This window comes from Rhinoraja longicauda, chromosome 11, assembly GCF_053455715.1.
Source record: "Rhinoraja longicauda isolate Sanriku21f chromosome 11, sRhiLon1.1, whole genome shotgun sequence".
Taxonomy (NCBI): domain Eukaryota; kingdom Metazoa; phylum Chordata; class Chondrichthyes; order Rajiformes; family Arhynchobatidae; genus Rhinoraja; species Rhinoraja longicauda.
Genome location: NC_135963.1, coordinates 18,741,103 through 18,758,259, shown reverse-complemented (window position 1 = coordinate 18,758,259; position 17,157 = coordinate 18,741,103). Strand labels below are relative to the sequence as shown.

The 17,157-nt window shown below is 41.1% G+C and overlaps 1 protein-coding gene across 4 annotated transcripts; it reads right to left on the bottom strand.

Moving 5' to 3' along the window:
• Positions 1-4,555: 4,555 nt before the first annotated feature.
• Positions 4,556-15,619, bottom strand: selenop2 (selenoprotein P2). 4 transcript variants are annotated; one of them, XM_078408403.1, is made up of 5 exons: positions 14,911-15,042; positions 11,178-11,399; positions 9,607-9,819; positions 7,689-7,821; positions 4,556-7,454 (listed from the first exon to the last, which is right to left on the bottom strand). In XM_078408403.1, exons 2-5 carry the CDS (start codon positions 11,378-11,380, stop codon positions 7,449-7,451), a joined length of 555 nt encoding a protein of 184 aa, XP_078264529.1. In that variant the 5' UTR covers positions 11,381-11,399; positions 14,911-15,042; the 3' UTR covers positions 4,556-7,448. The 4 variants fall into 4 exon arrangements, with proteins under 4 accessions (XP_078264529.1, XP_078264528.1, XP_078264527.1 ...); XM_078408402.1 differs by lacking the exon at positions 14,911-15,042 and adding an exon at positions 15,466-15,619 and having other exon boundaries at positions 4,557-7,526; positions 11,178-11,395; XM_078408401.1 differs by lacking the exon at positions 14,911-15,042 and adding an exon at positions 15,324-15,458 and having other exon boundaries at positions 4,558-7,526.
• Positions 15,620-17,157: the final 1,538 nt, after the last annotated feature.

Sequence of the window (17,157 nt, the reverse complement as noted above, 5' to 3'; positions counted from 1 at the left end):
CTTAACCACCCCCCATTGCATGAAGACGACCTCCCTAGTGTCACTTTGATTGCTTTTCCAATCACTTTAAATGTATCTTAACAAAAGTGAGTCTTTTTTCAGCTGCCCGGGGAATCATCCTTTGCGCCTTCCATTGATCGGCCATACACTGTCGTTTGTGACATCACCCTAACATACATTGTACATGAGTAAATTATTGACACCAACTGCACTTCGCCACCATCTCTGATACCGTCTCTGCGGATGCTCTTATGGGATGTCCAACTGCTATCCAGGATCAGAGTAGAAACGTCCTCTCTTTAAATATTATGGGAACTCTTGAACTATGCATCATGGATATTACTAGAGAGGCCCAATGAAACAACTCAGATATCATAGGCTTTATTGCAGTAGGATTGATCCTACCTTTCTAACTATAAATGGTGGAGATTGTGAAGGAATTGAGTCAAAGGGAAGATCCCAGAGTGGAAGGGCAGTTGGAAAGTTGTGAATTGGGGTTGGTGCTTGGCTAATATTGGGCAAATGTGTCAGCAAAGTTAAATACATCAGCAATGAAAGGAGGCTGGTTGAGGCAATCAGTAATTATGGTATGTTAAAGTATGCACTAACCTGGAAAAAATAGACCAAATTCTCCAGCAGTACATAATGTCAGGGGGAGATTTTTAATTACTGCCAAAACTCACCTCAACCCACCTCTCTCCAGCCCCTTCTTCAATAAAGATGTGCTTGTGGGTATAATTTGATGTAATTGCACCTACCAGCACCCCTGTTAACTTCTGCTTACTGAAAATATGCAGTGGACCAACCTGTGATGAAAGGCTAGTGGTCTGAAATGTTAACTTCTTATCTCTGTCCATAAATACTGCCAGATATGCTGATCATTTCTATCATTTTATGTTTTAGCGCCAACAACTATTTTGGACTAGAATTTTCTGTGACTAGGTGAAAATGGCTCTCCAGCCTCAAAGGTTTGAGGCCCTGTAAAAAAAATTGAGAGGGTAGTGTGAACACACATCCTCACAGCTATAGCCATCTAGATTCACAATCTCCACCATTGTAAAGATAGGAAGGTAGGACCATGCTGTCTCTGCAGAATATCCCCATTCTCCTGATGGCTATGTGCTCCAGTGCCCACCCACATTCCAAAGACATGCTGGTTGGCCATTGTAAACTCCTCTGATTATCATTGGGTGGCAGGAGATTGAAGAGGGTGTTAATGTGTATGTGAGGGAAAACAGTGAGATTGGTGTACATGAGTGCATGGAAATCGGAATGAATCCAGTGAGCAGAAGGGTTTGTTTTGTACTGGACAACTCTATGACTATCGCATTGTTGGATGTTTCTGCCATGACTCTACTGACCAGTGTCTGGCACCTATCCCTGGCGCCTATTTGAAGTTATAACAGACTTCTTTAATAAAATACTCCATCTTATACCCCCTTAGCCTTATTTTAGGCAACATATCAATTCCAATTATGTTTGTAGCTAGAAATTGAGGAACGCAAAATAGAAAGGTTGGAAGAAAGAGGATTAAGGCAGTAATCCAGATATATTGAAACTATTTGCATTCGGTTTTGGAAGCAAAAAAAGGCAATATTTTATTTCTGCTTTATTTTCAGATTGGGTTTCACCCTTTTTTGCTATTTTTGGAGCATGCATGATATTAACAACCATTACCTGTTGCCTGTTACACTTGAGGAAGAATAGAAATCGGAAAAAAGAGATAGTAGAATGGATATGTGTCATGAAAAATTGCAGAATAGTGTACCATCCATTGTTACACTGGATTAAGAATAACAACGATTTATCCATTACAATTGGATCATATTCCTCAGATAATGAAGAATGCAAGAAAATAAACATTTGGATGACTGAGAATGTATTAACACCAAGGTCCAAGACGACATCAAGGACTTCAGCTGCATTTAATCATAAAGCAAATGGCTTTAACAGTCCCCCAAATGGAAACCCGTCTATCCTAAAATCATCAGTCAATGTTGATACAGGTGCAGTCAACTGTGTACACAGTATGCCCAAAGGTAAAGTCAAACACATTTCATTTTCAAACACGACAAAATCCCTCAGGAGAGTCTTCTTCATCTCCCCAACTCCAGCTAAATCTTTTGCTAAAATTCCAAACTGTAAGATGGAGAATGATGAAAAGCAATGCTGCATTGTTTCATCTAATAATGGTGAATCATTAGGTTCACCAGAAAACCAGAAGCATTAGATTCTATTTCAACTAGACATTTTGATTTGAACTTAGGAAAACGTGAGGCTATAATCATCATTCAGGAATGTAATAAACTATTTGATTCACAATCAGACACCCAGAAAGTAAGTGTTTATTCAGTTCCTAACCCTGTTTCCTTGTAAAGTTTTATGTACCCATTTAAGTTCTCCATGTCAAATTTATCCTGAAGTATTTAAAGGACCATGTTACAATATTCTAAGAAATTATAAACCATTTCAAGATTCCCCTATTTCCATGTGTTGAATACTCACTGGTTAATTTCTTATCTTCTCATCTATTCAAGATGTGGTTTCTAAAGTTTACTTATAGTCATACAGCATGGAAACACATGCTTTGACCCAACTTGTCCATGCCAACCAGGATACGTATCTAAGTTAGTCCAATTTACCCGCATTTGACCCTTATCTAAACCTTTCATATGCCTGCACCTGTTCAAATGCCTTTGAAATGTTGCTGTCATACTTGCCTCAACATTTTCTTTCATAATTTTGTTCCACATACGCATGTGGTGTGAAAAAATTGTCCATCAGGTTCCCATAAAATCATGCACCTTTCACATTAAAATTTCCTCTCATTTATTCAAGGTGCGGTTTCTAGATTTCAATTATAGAGTCATGCAGTATGGAAACACTCCACTCAACTCTAGTTCCTGATGCCCCTACCCTGGGTAAAAGAGTGTGTGCATTACCTTACCTATTCCCACATGATTCTATCAATTTCCCCCTCAATATCCTCTGTTGCAGAGGAATAAAGTCCAAGCATGCACAACTTCTTTCTATAATAGGCCTAGCAACATCCTCATAAATCTCTTCTGCACTCTTTCCAGCTTAATGGCATCTTTGCTATTGCAGGATGACCAAAATGAACACAGTACTCCAAGTGTGGCCTCACAACGTGTACTACATGATAGTCATACTCAGTGCCTGATGAAGACTAGCATGCCAAAGGTTTTCTTACAGTAAACTGTTTATTTGACCTCCTAAGAACTTCTGTCCTATAACATTCCAAGGCCCAACATTCCAAGGCCCAACATTCCAACATTCAGTGCGAAAGTCCCACCTTAGTTTGACTTCCCAAAATGCAATATCTCACACTTCTCCTCATTAAGCACCATTTGCCATTCCTAGCTCATTTGCCTAACTAATCCACACCCGCAGCAACTCTTGATACCGTTCTTCACTGTCTACAATACCACTATTTTAGTGTCACCTGCTAATTTATTAACTATGCCACTTCCAAACTTACTAACTATGCTGAGCACATTCTCATCTCAGTTGCCAATATAAATGACCAACAACAATGCGTCCAACACTGACCAGTGGGGAACTAGTTATGAGCCTCCAGTCCAAAAATCTAACTTCCATCATCATCCTTTGTTGTCTACCATCAAGCCAATTACATATCCAGCTCACAGCTCTCCCTGGATCCCATGCGATCTAACTGTGGGTGATGCAGTGGCACAGGTGGTAGATTGTGTACCTCATGGCGACAGATACCCAGGTTCAATCCTGCCTTGGGGTGGTGTCTGTGTGGAGTTTTCACATTCTCACTGTGACTGCGTGGGCTTCCTGTGGGTGCTCTGGTTTCCTCCCACGTTCCTAAAGACGCGCAGTTTTGTAGGTTAATCGGTGTATGCAAATTGCTCTTTGTATGTAGGGAGTGGATGCGAAAGTGGGATAGCAGAACTGATGTGAGCACGTGATTGATGGTTGCCGTGGACCCAGTGGGCCAAATGGCCCGTGTCGCTTCTCTCCAAAACAAAACTTTCCAGAGCAACCTACCATGTGGAACCTTATCAAAGGCTTTAGTTCATATGGACCATGTCTACCACCATGCTCCCATTTAGTTTCTTGGTTATTTGTTCAAAAAACTCAGTCAAGTTCTCACAGATTACCCGAGAACCATTGGCCAGCAAGCCTAACATCTGAAGGACAAGATATACACGTAAGGTGCCTGGAACACACTACCAGGAGAGATGGTAGAAGCAGATACAAGGTTTAAGAGGCATTAAGACAGATGTGTGAATAGACATGGAATAGAGAGATACAGATCATCTGCTGCCAATGGGATTAGTTAGATTGGTGGCAGTGTTGCACAGACAGGTGGGCCAAAGGGCAGATTCCTGTACAGTACTGCTCTACGTGTAGGAAGGAACTGCAGATACTGGTTTAAACCGAAGATAGACACAAAAAGCTAGAGTAACTCAGCGGGACAGGCAGCATCTCTGGAGAGAAGGAATGGGTGACATTTCGGGTCGAGACCGTTCAGTCTGAAATGTCACCCATTCCTTCTCTCCAGAGTTGCTGCCTGTCCCGCGAGTTACTCCAGCATTTTGTGTCTATCTTCTGTACTGCTGTATGCTCCAAAACAAAAGCATTAAGACATTTTCCCCATCCAGTATCTATTCTGCAGTGCCACTTACCTACAAGGTACGCTGCAAACTGATCTTCCAGACCAAGTAGAATGAAACAATACGAGGAATCATGTATCTTACCTCTGTCCAGTGATTCAAGTTCTAATTAGTCTGCAATTGTTTGGCAAATTGCTGGCAACCTCCCCTGGCAGGAATCAGCCAACTACTAATCTTACCACTACTCTCACCACAAATCCCGGGACTGCTGGATGTCATTTTGATATGGAAATGAATGTCCCATTCTTGTTTTTGCTGGAAGAGATGGCCTACTCAGGGTTAACTTGCCCACTGTCCATAATTCTTCATTGAATTATCAACCCCTCAACCCAGAGGGTACCTTTTCCAAAGATTTGATCCAGGGAACTTCTGTTCTCTTTGAATCATCATAGTCTGTTTTCTGCTGCACAAATTAATCACTGTTGCTGCTTAAGCATATTCATAAAATGCGTGGATACCAGCTGTAGCCTGTGCTGTAGAATAGATGAGTTCAAAGCAGGAAAGTGGATTATAGTCACTTCAATTGCTGGCGACTGCGTTACACCATCCCCGACAGCTACTGTAATTCATACTGGAGGAGAGCTCAGCTCAACTTATCTGTCGACATAAAGAGCCCATCTGTAATATGTATTTCTGCGGAACACATGACCATGTGATTTGAGAATTTAGTTATCTAAAATTATGATTTAAATTATGAGGTTCCATCCCCTTTACTACAATTATTTGGACTTTCAAAGGAGAATCATATGCAGTATTTGATGGTAGGAAGAATAAGAAAATAACTGCAGATGCTGGTACAAATCGAAGGTATTTATTCACAAAATGCTGGAGTAACTCAGCAGGTCAGGCAGCATCTCAGGAGAGAAGGAATGGGTGACGTTTCGGGTCGAGACCCTTCTTCAGACTGATGTCAGGGGGGATGGGACAAAGGAAGGATATAGGTGGAGACAGGAAGATAGAGGGAGATCTGGGAAGGAGGAGGGGAAGAGAGGGACAGAGGAACTACCTAAAGTTGGAGAAGTCGATGTTCATACCACTGGGTTGCAAGCTGCCCAGGCGAAATATGAGGTGCTGTTTCTCCAATTTCCGGTGGGCCTCACTATGGCACTGGAGGAGGCCCATGACAGAAAGGTCAGACTGGGAATGGGAGGGGGAGTTGAAGTGCTCGGCCACCGGGAGATCAGTTTGGCCAACGCAGACCGAGCGCAGGTGTAGGAAGAGTTCTGCAGGGATCTGGGTGGGAGAAAGTGACGTGGTAATGGCTGAGATAGCAATTAGACTTGAAAAAGTTGCATTAAAAATTATAACCACACCAATGCTTGTACATTTTTTAAATGTCACTTGCTTAAGTAATTGGATTTCTTTTTTCATTTCACTTGTTTATGTTGAGTGATTGGGGAAAAAAAACCCTCAAAATTCAATTTCAATTGTTATTTATTGATCATCAGTTTATTAAGTTTAGGTTATTAAAAATTAGAGTTAGCTACATTTTTAATTGAGATAAATTTAACATAATAAAAAGGCAAAAATTGCAGATGTTGGAAACATGAAACAAACTAAAATTAGTAACAGCACCGAATAAGTAAACACAAAGACCATACACACCTGACAACATGCAGGTTGATAGAGTGTAGTTTAGTTTTAGTTCAGAGATAGAGCATGGAAACAGGACCCATGGGCCCACCAAGTACACATGATCATCGATCACCTGTTCACACTTTTCTATATTACCCCACTTTTTCATCTATTCCCTACATGTTAGGGGGAATTTACAAAAGTCAATTTGGGATTGTCTTTGGAAAGTGCGCGGAAACTAGAGCACCTGGAGGAAGCACACAAGGTCACAGGGAGAACATGCAAACTCCACAGACAGCACCAGAGGTCAGTATGGTGGTAACAATCTGTACAAATCAGTTAAAAACCTTTCCTTTAAGTTTTCTGTGCAGTGGTCAGTCTATAGCTACTAGTACCTAGCTTGAACCTTAGACTTCATTGAGCACAAGGACACTAGAGAAATAGGTTCTACTGAATAGTACATCAAAAGCCAAATTTAAATAATGATATTGAACATGGAGCATCTCTGCCAAGGTAATAATCCAACTTTCCTCCTCACCTCCCCTTCCCACAATAAACATTCTACTATCTTTGTGGATAACAAGGAATATCCCAATTTAGCTTATTCTTGGTACCCCACATATAGCTCCTTATAGGAGATGCACAAGAACACAGGATTCAGGTGAGATCATGGTGACTAGATCTCTTGTTTTCCTATATTCACAGGAACAGCTGGATTGATACATGCCTTGGATCAATGAGGTGGGGGGAAAAAAAGTTACCTCTTCAAAGGCTAGTTAACTAGGGTAGTAATTGCCTTCATCATGATTTCACGATCAGTACTCATCATTAATGCCAGATTACACTGTAGTCATGTTTATCAAATGAATTAATTGGATTAAAAGCTGAAATATTATACATAGTTATCCTCAAATAAAAACTATATTATCTCAAAACAGTAAATGTCAAACTAGCATCCTTACATCACTAAGAGTCAAGTATTTTATTGTCATATGTCCCAATACGGAATAACTGAATTCTTACTTGAAGCATTAGGATCAATATTGGCATTTGGCTCTTATTTGTGAAGGAAACATTTTCCATTATGCTCCAATCTTAAAGTATCTTCATTTCAAGCTCCTGAAATTATGTTGAAAATATTCCCAGTTGGGTCCAGTTGAGATTTAGCTGGTCGCCTATCACAATAACAGAATTGAGTTTCAAGTCTTTTCAAACCTGTGGTATCAGAGAGAATACCATTTACTCTTATAGAAGGCGATGAGGTTACAAAAGGATGTCTTCAGTTTCCTTTGAAAAAAAATCAGTCTACTAGTGAAATTTACTGATGCATGACATTTTATGGAATAAAAATGCCACAAACACTTTTTAAACTACTCTGACCCCCCCCCCCCCCCCCCACCAACCATCAGTGCAATCTTTCCAAGACTTATGATTAATGCTAACAATTACCTCCAGAGTAGTACTGCTGCCGATGCAGTTCCCACAGATATCTGTGTTATATGTAGCCAGGATTGCTGCTTCAACATAGCGATAGTTAAGGTAGCTATATGGGGATTTGATATGAAAGGTCAATTTGCCACATCTAGGGGAAAGATAAAAAAGAAAATTTCACAAACATTGAATTAAACATGCCCGTTACAAAGCAAGCAATCTCACTACCAAATTTAAACTACAATACAATTGGAAGACAAAACAAACTGCTGATGGAACTCAGCTGATCAGGCAGCATCTGTAAAGGGAAACATTCAGATAATATTATGGGTCGAGACTGATTTACAATATAAGCACGAGACCTCAACAACATTCAGTTTGTAAAATAATAGCTAGCATCATGGTAGCAAAAATGGCCATCTTAATTTTGTGCCATCCAGAGCAAAGAAATTCAAAACTTATTTCCTGGCTGACATAATTTGCAAATCACGTCTGCCTCGCCCATTAGGAATAAAAAAGGGACAAAAATATAATATATCAAGCAAGATTAGTATTGCTGATTATAGAAACAAGGAACTGTAGATGCTGGTTTACAATAACAAGACACCAAGTGCTGGAGTAACTCAGTGGATCAGGCAGCAACTCTGGAGAACAAGGACGTTTTGGCTAGGGACACGGCCCGAGATGGCACCCATCCATGTTCTCCAGGGATGCTGCCTGACCCGCTGAATTGCTCCAGCATTTTGTGTCTTAATATTGCTGATGGTGGCATGCACATCAAGGAGCAGATGATCTGGTTTGGTGATAATGGCAAACTGGACCCCACGTGGTTACTGGGCAAGGTACCAAAGGGCCACTCCCCAATTGGTAAAGCAAAAGGTAACTCTTATTTTCTTTATCATAAAAATAGTACAATATAGGTATCGTAACTTTCCTAGTGGTCTTAACAATACTTAACAACAAGATTTGGGTGTCCTAGTGCATCAGTCACTGAAAAGAAGCATGCAGGTACAGCAGGCAGTGAAGAAAGCCAATGGAATGTTGGCCTTCATAACAAGAGGAGTTGAGTATAGGAGCAAAGAGGTCCTTCTGCAGTTGTACAGGGCCCTAGTGAGACCGCACCTGGAGTACTGTGTGCAGTTTTGGTCTCCAAATTTGAGGAAAGATATTCTTGCTATTGAGGGCGTGCAGCGTAGGTTTACTAGGTTAATTCCCGGAATGGCGGGACTATCATAGGTTGAAAGACTGGAGCGACTAGGCTTGTATACACTGGAATTTAGAAGGATGAGAGGAGATCTTATCGAAACGTATAAGATTATTAAGGGTATAAGAAAATAACTGCAGATGCTGGTACAAATCGATTTATTCACAAAATGCTGGAGTAACTCAGCAGGTCAGGCAGCATCTCGGGAGAGAAGGAATGGGTGACGTTTCGGGTCGAGACCCTTCTTCAGACTGATTATTAAGGGGTTGGACACGTTAGAGGCAGGAAACATGTTCCCAATGTTGGGGGTGTCCAGAACAAGGGGCCACAGTTTAAGAATAAGGGGTAGGCCATTTAGAACTGAGATGAGGAAAAACCTTTTCAGTCAGAGAGTTGTGAATCTGTGGAATTCTCTGCCTCAGAAGGCAGTGGAGGCCAATTCTCTGAATGCAGTCAAGAGAGAGCTAGATAGAGTTCTTAAGGATAGCGGAGTCAGGGGGTATGGGGAGAAGGCAGGAACGGGGTACTGATTGAGAATGATCAGCCATGATCACATTGAATGGCGGTGCTGGCTCGAAGGGCCGAATGGCATCTTCCTGCACCTATTGTCTATTAACTAATATACACAAATATTGGAAGAGGTAAATTAACCTGCTTAAATCAATATGTTCTATTCAGTGCGACAACTTAAACTACAAGTTTCAGGCAAAATTAATCCCCAGATGTACCAACCTATCATAGATGAGGAAGTCATCCTTGTTCCCCTGCAGGATACGCCAAACATCAGGCTGAAGCGTTGATTGCTGATAAACAGTGATATTCTGGGGAGTATTCTGTTTGAGTTTCCAAAGCATGACCCTGGATTCAAGCGTTTTCTCATTCACGATGATATAATGTATATTCTTCAAGCCTTGAAGGGAAAGCTTGTCACGCAAACTACCTAATCTATGAAAAAATGCAAGCCGTCAACACCATCACTTTACAGATTGTAGTATGAAGGCAAGTATGCAGGCAAGAGATTTCAAATTTCATTTTGTTTTAAAAATGCGTATCCCTAGTGATCTCATGGTGTCACAGAATGCTTCGAATGATAAACGTTTCATTCACTGAATCCAGCAATTTCTAAATCATTTTTGTTTGTATGGGAAGTTAAATCAAGCTATGTCTTTACTATTTACCTTTGAATCTGAAATGTTAGAAAGCGAAAGACAACAGGAATCAGTCCTAACAAATATTTTTTTATTGTAAAATAAACCTTTTAAAAAAGGACAAAATGTGAAACATCAGCTTGAAACGGCGATTGCTGGTAAATAGTAGTATCCATGCGAATATTCTGTTTGAGTTTCCAAAGCATGGCCAAAGCTTGAGGAGGCAGTGTCGAAGTGGTAGAGTTGTTGCCTTATAGTGCAAAAGTTCGATCCTGACAATGGGTGCAGGAAAATGACTGCAGCTGCTGGTACAAATCGAAGGTATCACAAAATGCTGGAGCAACTCAGCAGGTCAGGCAGCATCTAGGAGAGAGGGAATGGGTGACGTTTCGGGTCAAGACCCTTCTTCAGACTCCTTCTTCCCAGATGCTGCCTGACCTGACTACGGGTGCTGCCTGTACAGAGTTTGGACTTTCTCCCTGTGACAGCATGGGTTTTCTCTGGTGCTCTGGGTTCCTCCCACATTCCAAAGACATGCAGACTAATTGGCTTCTGCAAATTGTCTTTTTGTGTGTATGATAGAATTAGTGTATGGGTGATCACTGGTCGACGCGGTCTCAGTGGGCGAAGGGCCTGTTTCCACGCTGCATCTCTAAACTAAACAGCCCTGGATTCAAGAATTTTCTCATTCACAATAACATAATGTAAATTCCGTAAGCCCTGATGGGAAAAACATGCCAAACATGACCAAATCAAAAGTTTCCTAATAGAAATAAAGTTTGTTTTAACATAGCGTTTCAATCACCACATAAACAATAAGGAATAGTTAATTTCCAAGAACACTTTTATAAAAATAGCCCTCTTCTTTTGATATCTGTACCAGCATAGTTTCATATCTGCAGTTCTTAACAACATAACCTCTTGGTTTGTGTCTGCCACAGAAAAGGCACTGAACAAAAGGATTGTTTTCCCCTCTACCATTGACCTAGAGTGGAAATGAAAAGCAAGAGCATGTCACTTCTTGGCATTCTCATGCACTGGCTTACAGATAGTGAGAGAAATGGTCTAGAGCAAGTCACTAGCCAATGATCTTGCGTAGAGATGGTAGTGTAGCAAATTTGTACAAGAACAGTTTAGGTAAAGTGCCATACTTACTTAGCGGCCTGCGTTAGGCAGAACTGTCAGCTTGCTTTGAGAAGGGCCACCACAACCAGTTGCCCAGACTGCTCCTCCATTGGACTTTGGTTGTCAATCTCCCAGTGAGGAGCCACCTGACAGATTCTGGTGTCATTGTTGGCTGCCTCCAGAGTGATTGCTATCCCCAAAAGAATAGCGAGTAATGGTTGCTGCAATCCCATCACGATCCCTTGCACCTTCCTAAAATTTGGATTACATAAAGAAAAACCTCCTTTAAAATTGAAAAGTTAATGTAGAAGACTCCAATTATCCTGTTTGTCAATTTTACTCTGTAAAATTTGACACCAAGCCAAGTTCAAGTAACTTTTACACACAGGTTTGGTGTGGAACGTTTGGTTCAGTTGACCTAATTCAGAATTGTTCCCTTGAAAGGCAAAACCAATAGATGCCATTTATTCTGCGCACTTAGTCAGAATAGCCTACCGATTTCTTCTGGGTTCATTAAAAGATAATCATACGTTAGCGACAATTTTCAGGAAATGCTCATCAGTTTATGCAACATCTGTAGAAAGAGAAACATTTATATAATCCAGGGCAATGATTAAATGAAATTTATCACTTGAAAGATTTCACTTAAAGATAAGGGATATGGGGAGAAGGCAGGAACGGGGTACTGATGGTGGATGATCAGCCATGATAACAGTGAATGGCGGCACTGGCTCAAAGGGCCGAATGGCCTACTCCTGCACCGATTGTCTATTGTTTATTCTAAACTGCCCTGCTGAGTATCTCCAGTTTCTACAGTAAAATGCTTTTAGGAGTCAGAGACAAACAGCATGGAAACAAATCCTCAGGTCCACCATCTACATTAATCCCACTCTATTCACCCACATTATACTCAACTCCTGCCAGATTCTATCACCTCAACTGCATACTCGAGACAATTTACAGTGGCCAATTAACCTGTTAGCAAGTCCATGAGATTCAGTTAAAAAACGCAGCACCTGGAGGAAACCCACAATTATATAGGGAGCATGTTCAAAACCCACAGAGGAAGCATTGGATATCAGAATGGAACCCAGATTGTTGGAATTGTGAGGCAACTGCACTCCTGTGCAACCTCCAAATTTGCACATCAATATTTAAGATTCTGATCCATCATGTAGAATGTACACGTATTTTCAGACACCATTCACAGGCTGAGGAGCAGATGTATGAAAAACTGCATTTGGTGTTCAACAGTGTGACTTCCTCAACATTGGAGAAACCAAAAGCAGATTGCACTCAATCAACAAGGCTGATCCCCAGCTTCCTGTTGTATGCCTCAATTCCCAGCCCCACTCCCATTCTGACCCATCTGTCGGTGGCATCCTCACTGTCTTTGGCGAGGCCCCGTGCAACTAGAACACCAGCTTACCTCCTGTCCAAGCTTTTTGAAAGCTCATGAAATAAAACACTTCAGGGAGACCACACTCTAATCATTTCCCATTATCCTGCTCCTGAAGAAGGGTCTCAACCCAAAACGTCACCCATTCCTTCGCTTCAGAGATACTGCCTGTCCCGCTGGGTTACTCCAGCTTTTTGTGTCTATCTTCGGTTTAAACCAGCATCTGCAGGTCCTTCCTACACATCCTGCTCCTGAACCTTTCTCAGCCTGTATTTCTTGAAAAATGTCTTGTCACTGGTAAGTACTTGTGCTCTTTATTATCTGACCTGTCTTATTTCTATGTGGTACTTTGTCTTATTCCTCACTCAACTTTGCTTTGAAAACTGTAAAGCCTCTTTCTTTCCTCCAGTTCTGAGGAAGAGTCACTGACTCCAATCACTAATTTGTTTCTTTTTCCATAGATGCTGCTTGACCAGAGTTCTTCCAGCAATTCTTTTTTTGAGCAGATATATGATTCAAACAACCTGACCATCTCTTTTTAATCCTGTAGTTGAACAGAGATAACACAAGTGCATTTGCAACAAATGTTTGAAAGGCAAATCCATCCTTTGATTGCCCAAAGATGTTCGAAGTTACTCCAAATAGCTTAGACTATTCCTCTGTTTTTTTTTTAAATCTGAGAATCCTCAAGACAGAGATGATAAATATCTTTAAACTAAACTAAAGATGCATTAATAGGCCTCTTTTTATTAAAAAAACATAAATCCAGTCAAAAACAAATCATAGAACACCAATAATCGGCTATGCAATCACTGGACTGGATCCAGGAATAACGAGTTTGCTCCATGAGGAAAGATCAAGTAGGCCATGTCCATATTCTCTAGAGTGTAGATGAGGGGAGATTTCAGAGCTCAACAAACTGACTGTTTCCCAAGCTGAGGAGTCTGGAACCAATGGTCATCGTCTCAGAACATGGGATGGGCCATTGCAGACTAAGATGAGGAGAATTGTCTTTATTCGGAGGGCAGTGTATCTTTGGAATTCTTCCCCCATGGGACCTGGAGAGACTGAGTAACTGAGTTCATTCAGTGGTCAACAGATTTTGGAACCTTAAGGGAATCAAGGGATGCAAGGATAGTGCAGAAAAAAAGGACATTGCGGTAGTAATTATTATCTTGCTGAATAGCAAAGCAGTTTAAAACCCATTAGCCTACTTCTGCAGTTACTCCCTACATGTCAACAGCTAAATTATAAAGGCTAGCAGCAAAAATGTCAGTACCAGCATATTTTTTTTTAGCCAAAACAGTAATATCAGCATTGCATACAGAAGTTACTTAAGGGGCCTCTAAACTTGGCCAACATCTGCTGACAGTGTTTAGAGTTAGGGAATGGGTTGTTGAAGGAAAAATCCATCAACGCCGCAATAAGTAAACAGAAATTTTCCTGGTGTGGCAAATCTTTCGCTCGGTGTCAGGTAGTATTGAACCAATCGGCACTCATCTCAAAAATGCCACGCAATTCTTTGAGAAAGTATGCTTTCCGAAATGTGTTTGATTAAATCAGCGCAGCCAGTTTGTGAACAATGTTTTATGTCCCCCCCCCCCCCCCAAGAGCGCAAATTCAATGTTATGATAGTCTGGAAAAAATCTTACTCCTACTTAAGACCAGGTCTTTGTGCGGTGGAGAGGTGTGAAAGACGGCGCCTGGGGAACATGGAGAAGGAATGGGTGATGTTTCAGACTGAAGGGTCTCGACCCACCCATTCCTTCTCTCCAGAGATGCTGCTTGTCCCGCTGAGTTACTCCAGCATTTTGTCTGCCTTCGGAGCAAAAACATGATCAGGTAAAAAAAAAAATTAAACGTGTAGCCTGCCTCCATTGGGTAAAGAATGGGATATACTTTTCAAAATGTCCTTGCAGTAATTTCGTAATTAAATGTAGATACTTTGAGTACCATCGCTTTAAAACGTCGTGCGGTGTATAGATGTTGAAACGTTTGCCTACTGAAAATCGCAAGCATGTTAATTTCGTGATAGACAACATTAGCAAAGCCTCTTAACATTCCACAAATGGGTTTGATCCTGTTCCAGATGGGGTCCAAATGCTTTCCATTTAACGGAGGGAATGAAGTAAATGGGGTGCCAATACTTAAAATATTTTTTTAAAAAGCAATAGCAATCAGAGTTAAATGCAATTTTCTGCCTTTTGTGCACCAACAATTTAACAATGGGAGTTATCTCTCCCTGTCGACTATGCATTCCTCCTTAAGCTGCCTTAAGCTGCAGGCAGAAATTCTGATCCGGATCCTCAACAACAAAACGCCTGCTCTTTTTATTTCTGATTTACAAACTAAGTTCTAACATACCTTGGTTACACCCCACTGCAGCACGAAAGCGGCCAAACAAACACCACCGAACTGAAACACTTCCAAACAGCAAATGAAGCATTACATATGCCTCGCCACAAGATCCGCCCACAAGAACAAATGCGAGGCTAAGTAAGAGATGCCCCAGAAGTATTGTGACCCGTAAATCAATTCAAGAATGATGACTGTCTACATTTAAAAAAAAATGTAGAATGTTTTTTTAAAAAACATTTAAGCACGAGAACATTGTTTTTATTTTAATTATAAGCTCAGAAACTTTTTTGTTTGTTGTTAATATGGTAAAGTTAGCCGAGGTCGTTAAGTAAAATAGCCAGGTTGCAAAACATTGTACGATGTAGAAATGTTTAAAAGTGTAGAGTGATTTGTTGTTTTTAAATAAGTCACATACTTACCCACGGATAAAAAAAAATAACAGCCAACAATAAGTGATGTGACAGCCAAAAGTAAATTATTTGAGGACGAATCATAACTTTGGAATCAAAACTTTGTTGATGGAGTTCTGAACACAATCTCCCTGTAATAGGAAGGGATTACGTGCCTTTACAGGAAGTGTAAGAAAATAACTGCAGATGCTGGTACAAATCGAAGGTATTTATTCACAAAATGCTGGAGTATCAGTCTGAAGAAGGGTCTCGACCCGAAACGTCGCCCATTCCTTCTCTCCTGAGATGCTGCCCGACCTGCTGAGTTACTCCAGCATTTTGTGAATAAATACGTGACTTTATAGGGTAAGAAAGACTCCAGAAAGCGTTAATGGGTTGATCTGGAAGGAGGGTGTGGCTTAAACTGCAATGGGCCCCTGAGCACAGAACAATGGCACACAAATGCAGACTTAATTTTGGGCCGAATGACAATAAACTAAACTGAAACTGAACTAGCACGTGAACTTTTAGTAGGAACTCATGATTATGTAATTTAAAAGTTTGTTTTGAAATGCTGTGAATGCAACAGGCTCGCTTATACATGCGAATGGTAGTTATGATGCTGAATAAAGTCTAATGGTTGCAAAATTCAGTTGCTCTTGGAGTGAGATTGCAAAATTAGACACAAAGTGCTGGAGTAACTCGGCAGGTCAGGCAGCAATAGACAATAGGTGCAGGAGTAGGCCATTCAGCCCTTCGAGCCAGAACTGCCATTCAATGCGATCATGGCTGATCACTCTCAATCAGTACCCCGTTCCTGCCTTCTCCCCATACCCCCTCACTCCGCTATCCTTAAGAGCTCTATCCAGCTCTCTCTTGGAAGCATCCAACGAACTGGTCTCCACTGCCTTCTGAGGCAGAGAATTCCACACCTTCACCACTCTCTGACTGAAAAAGTTCTTCCTCATCTCCGTTCTAAATGGCCTACCCCTTATTCTTAAACTGTGGCCCCTTGTTCTGGACTCCCCCAACATTGGGAACATGTTTCCTGCCTCTAATGTGTCCAATCCCCTAATTATCTTATATGTTTCAATAAGATTCCCCCTCATCCTTCCAAATTCCAGTGTATACAAGCCTAATTGCTCCAGCCTTTCAACATACGACAGTCCCGCCATTCCGGGAATTAACCTAGTGAACCTACGCTGCACTCCCTCAATAGCAAGAATATCCTTCCTCAAATTTGGAGACCAAAACTTGGATATCCTTGGATAACATGGATGGGTGCCATTTTTGGGTCAGGACCCTTCTTCAGACTTCAGTTGCAAAGTATATAGACTGCACAAATTGTAGAATGAAATTTCAATTTCAGTGGTTTGTTTTCTGTCTGACAAGTTCTGAAGCAGTCCTTCCTCTTGCACCCCATGTCCTTTTTACGGTAAGATAATGCACGTATATCTTTTGAGGAGTTGATGATTTTGAAGAGTGCAAACTTCTGATGATTTGCCGGAAGTGTCTGGGCCTGGGGCAAGAGGTGAAAATGCTGGTATTCTATCTCCTGCTGTTGCACAGTGAAGAGGAGTGAGAAGAGAAATGGATGTTTATGGAGGTGGATGACAGAACCAGGCGGTTGTGGAGGGAGTGGGCCAATTGGAATGCTGAAAAGGGAGGAAAGAAGTTAAATCTGAGGGTGCCACCTTGACAGAGGAAACGGAAATGACAAAGCATGATTCAGTTTGACCAATTTCCCGCCAGGGATAAATAAAATTCTATCATATCGTATCGTAAAAATGTGTAGGCCTTTATAGTGACATTTATGGGAAGGACAAATGAACCCATCTGAAGAAGGGTCTCGACCTGAAACGAC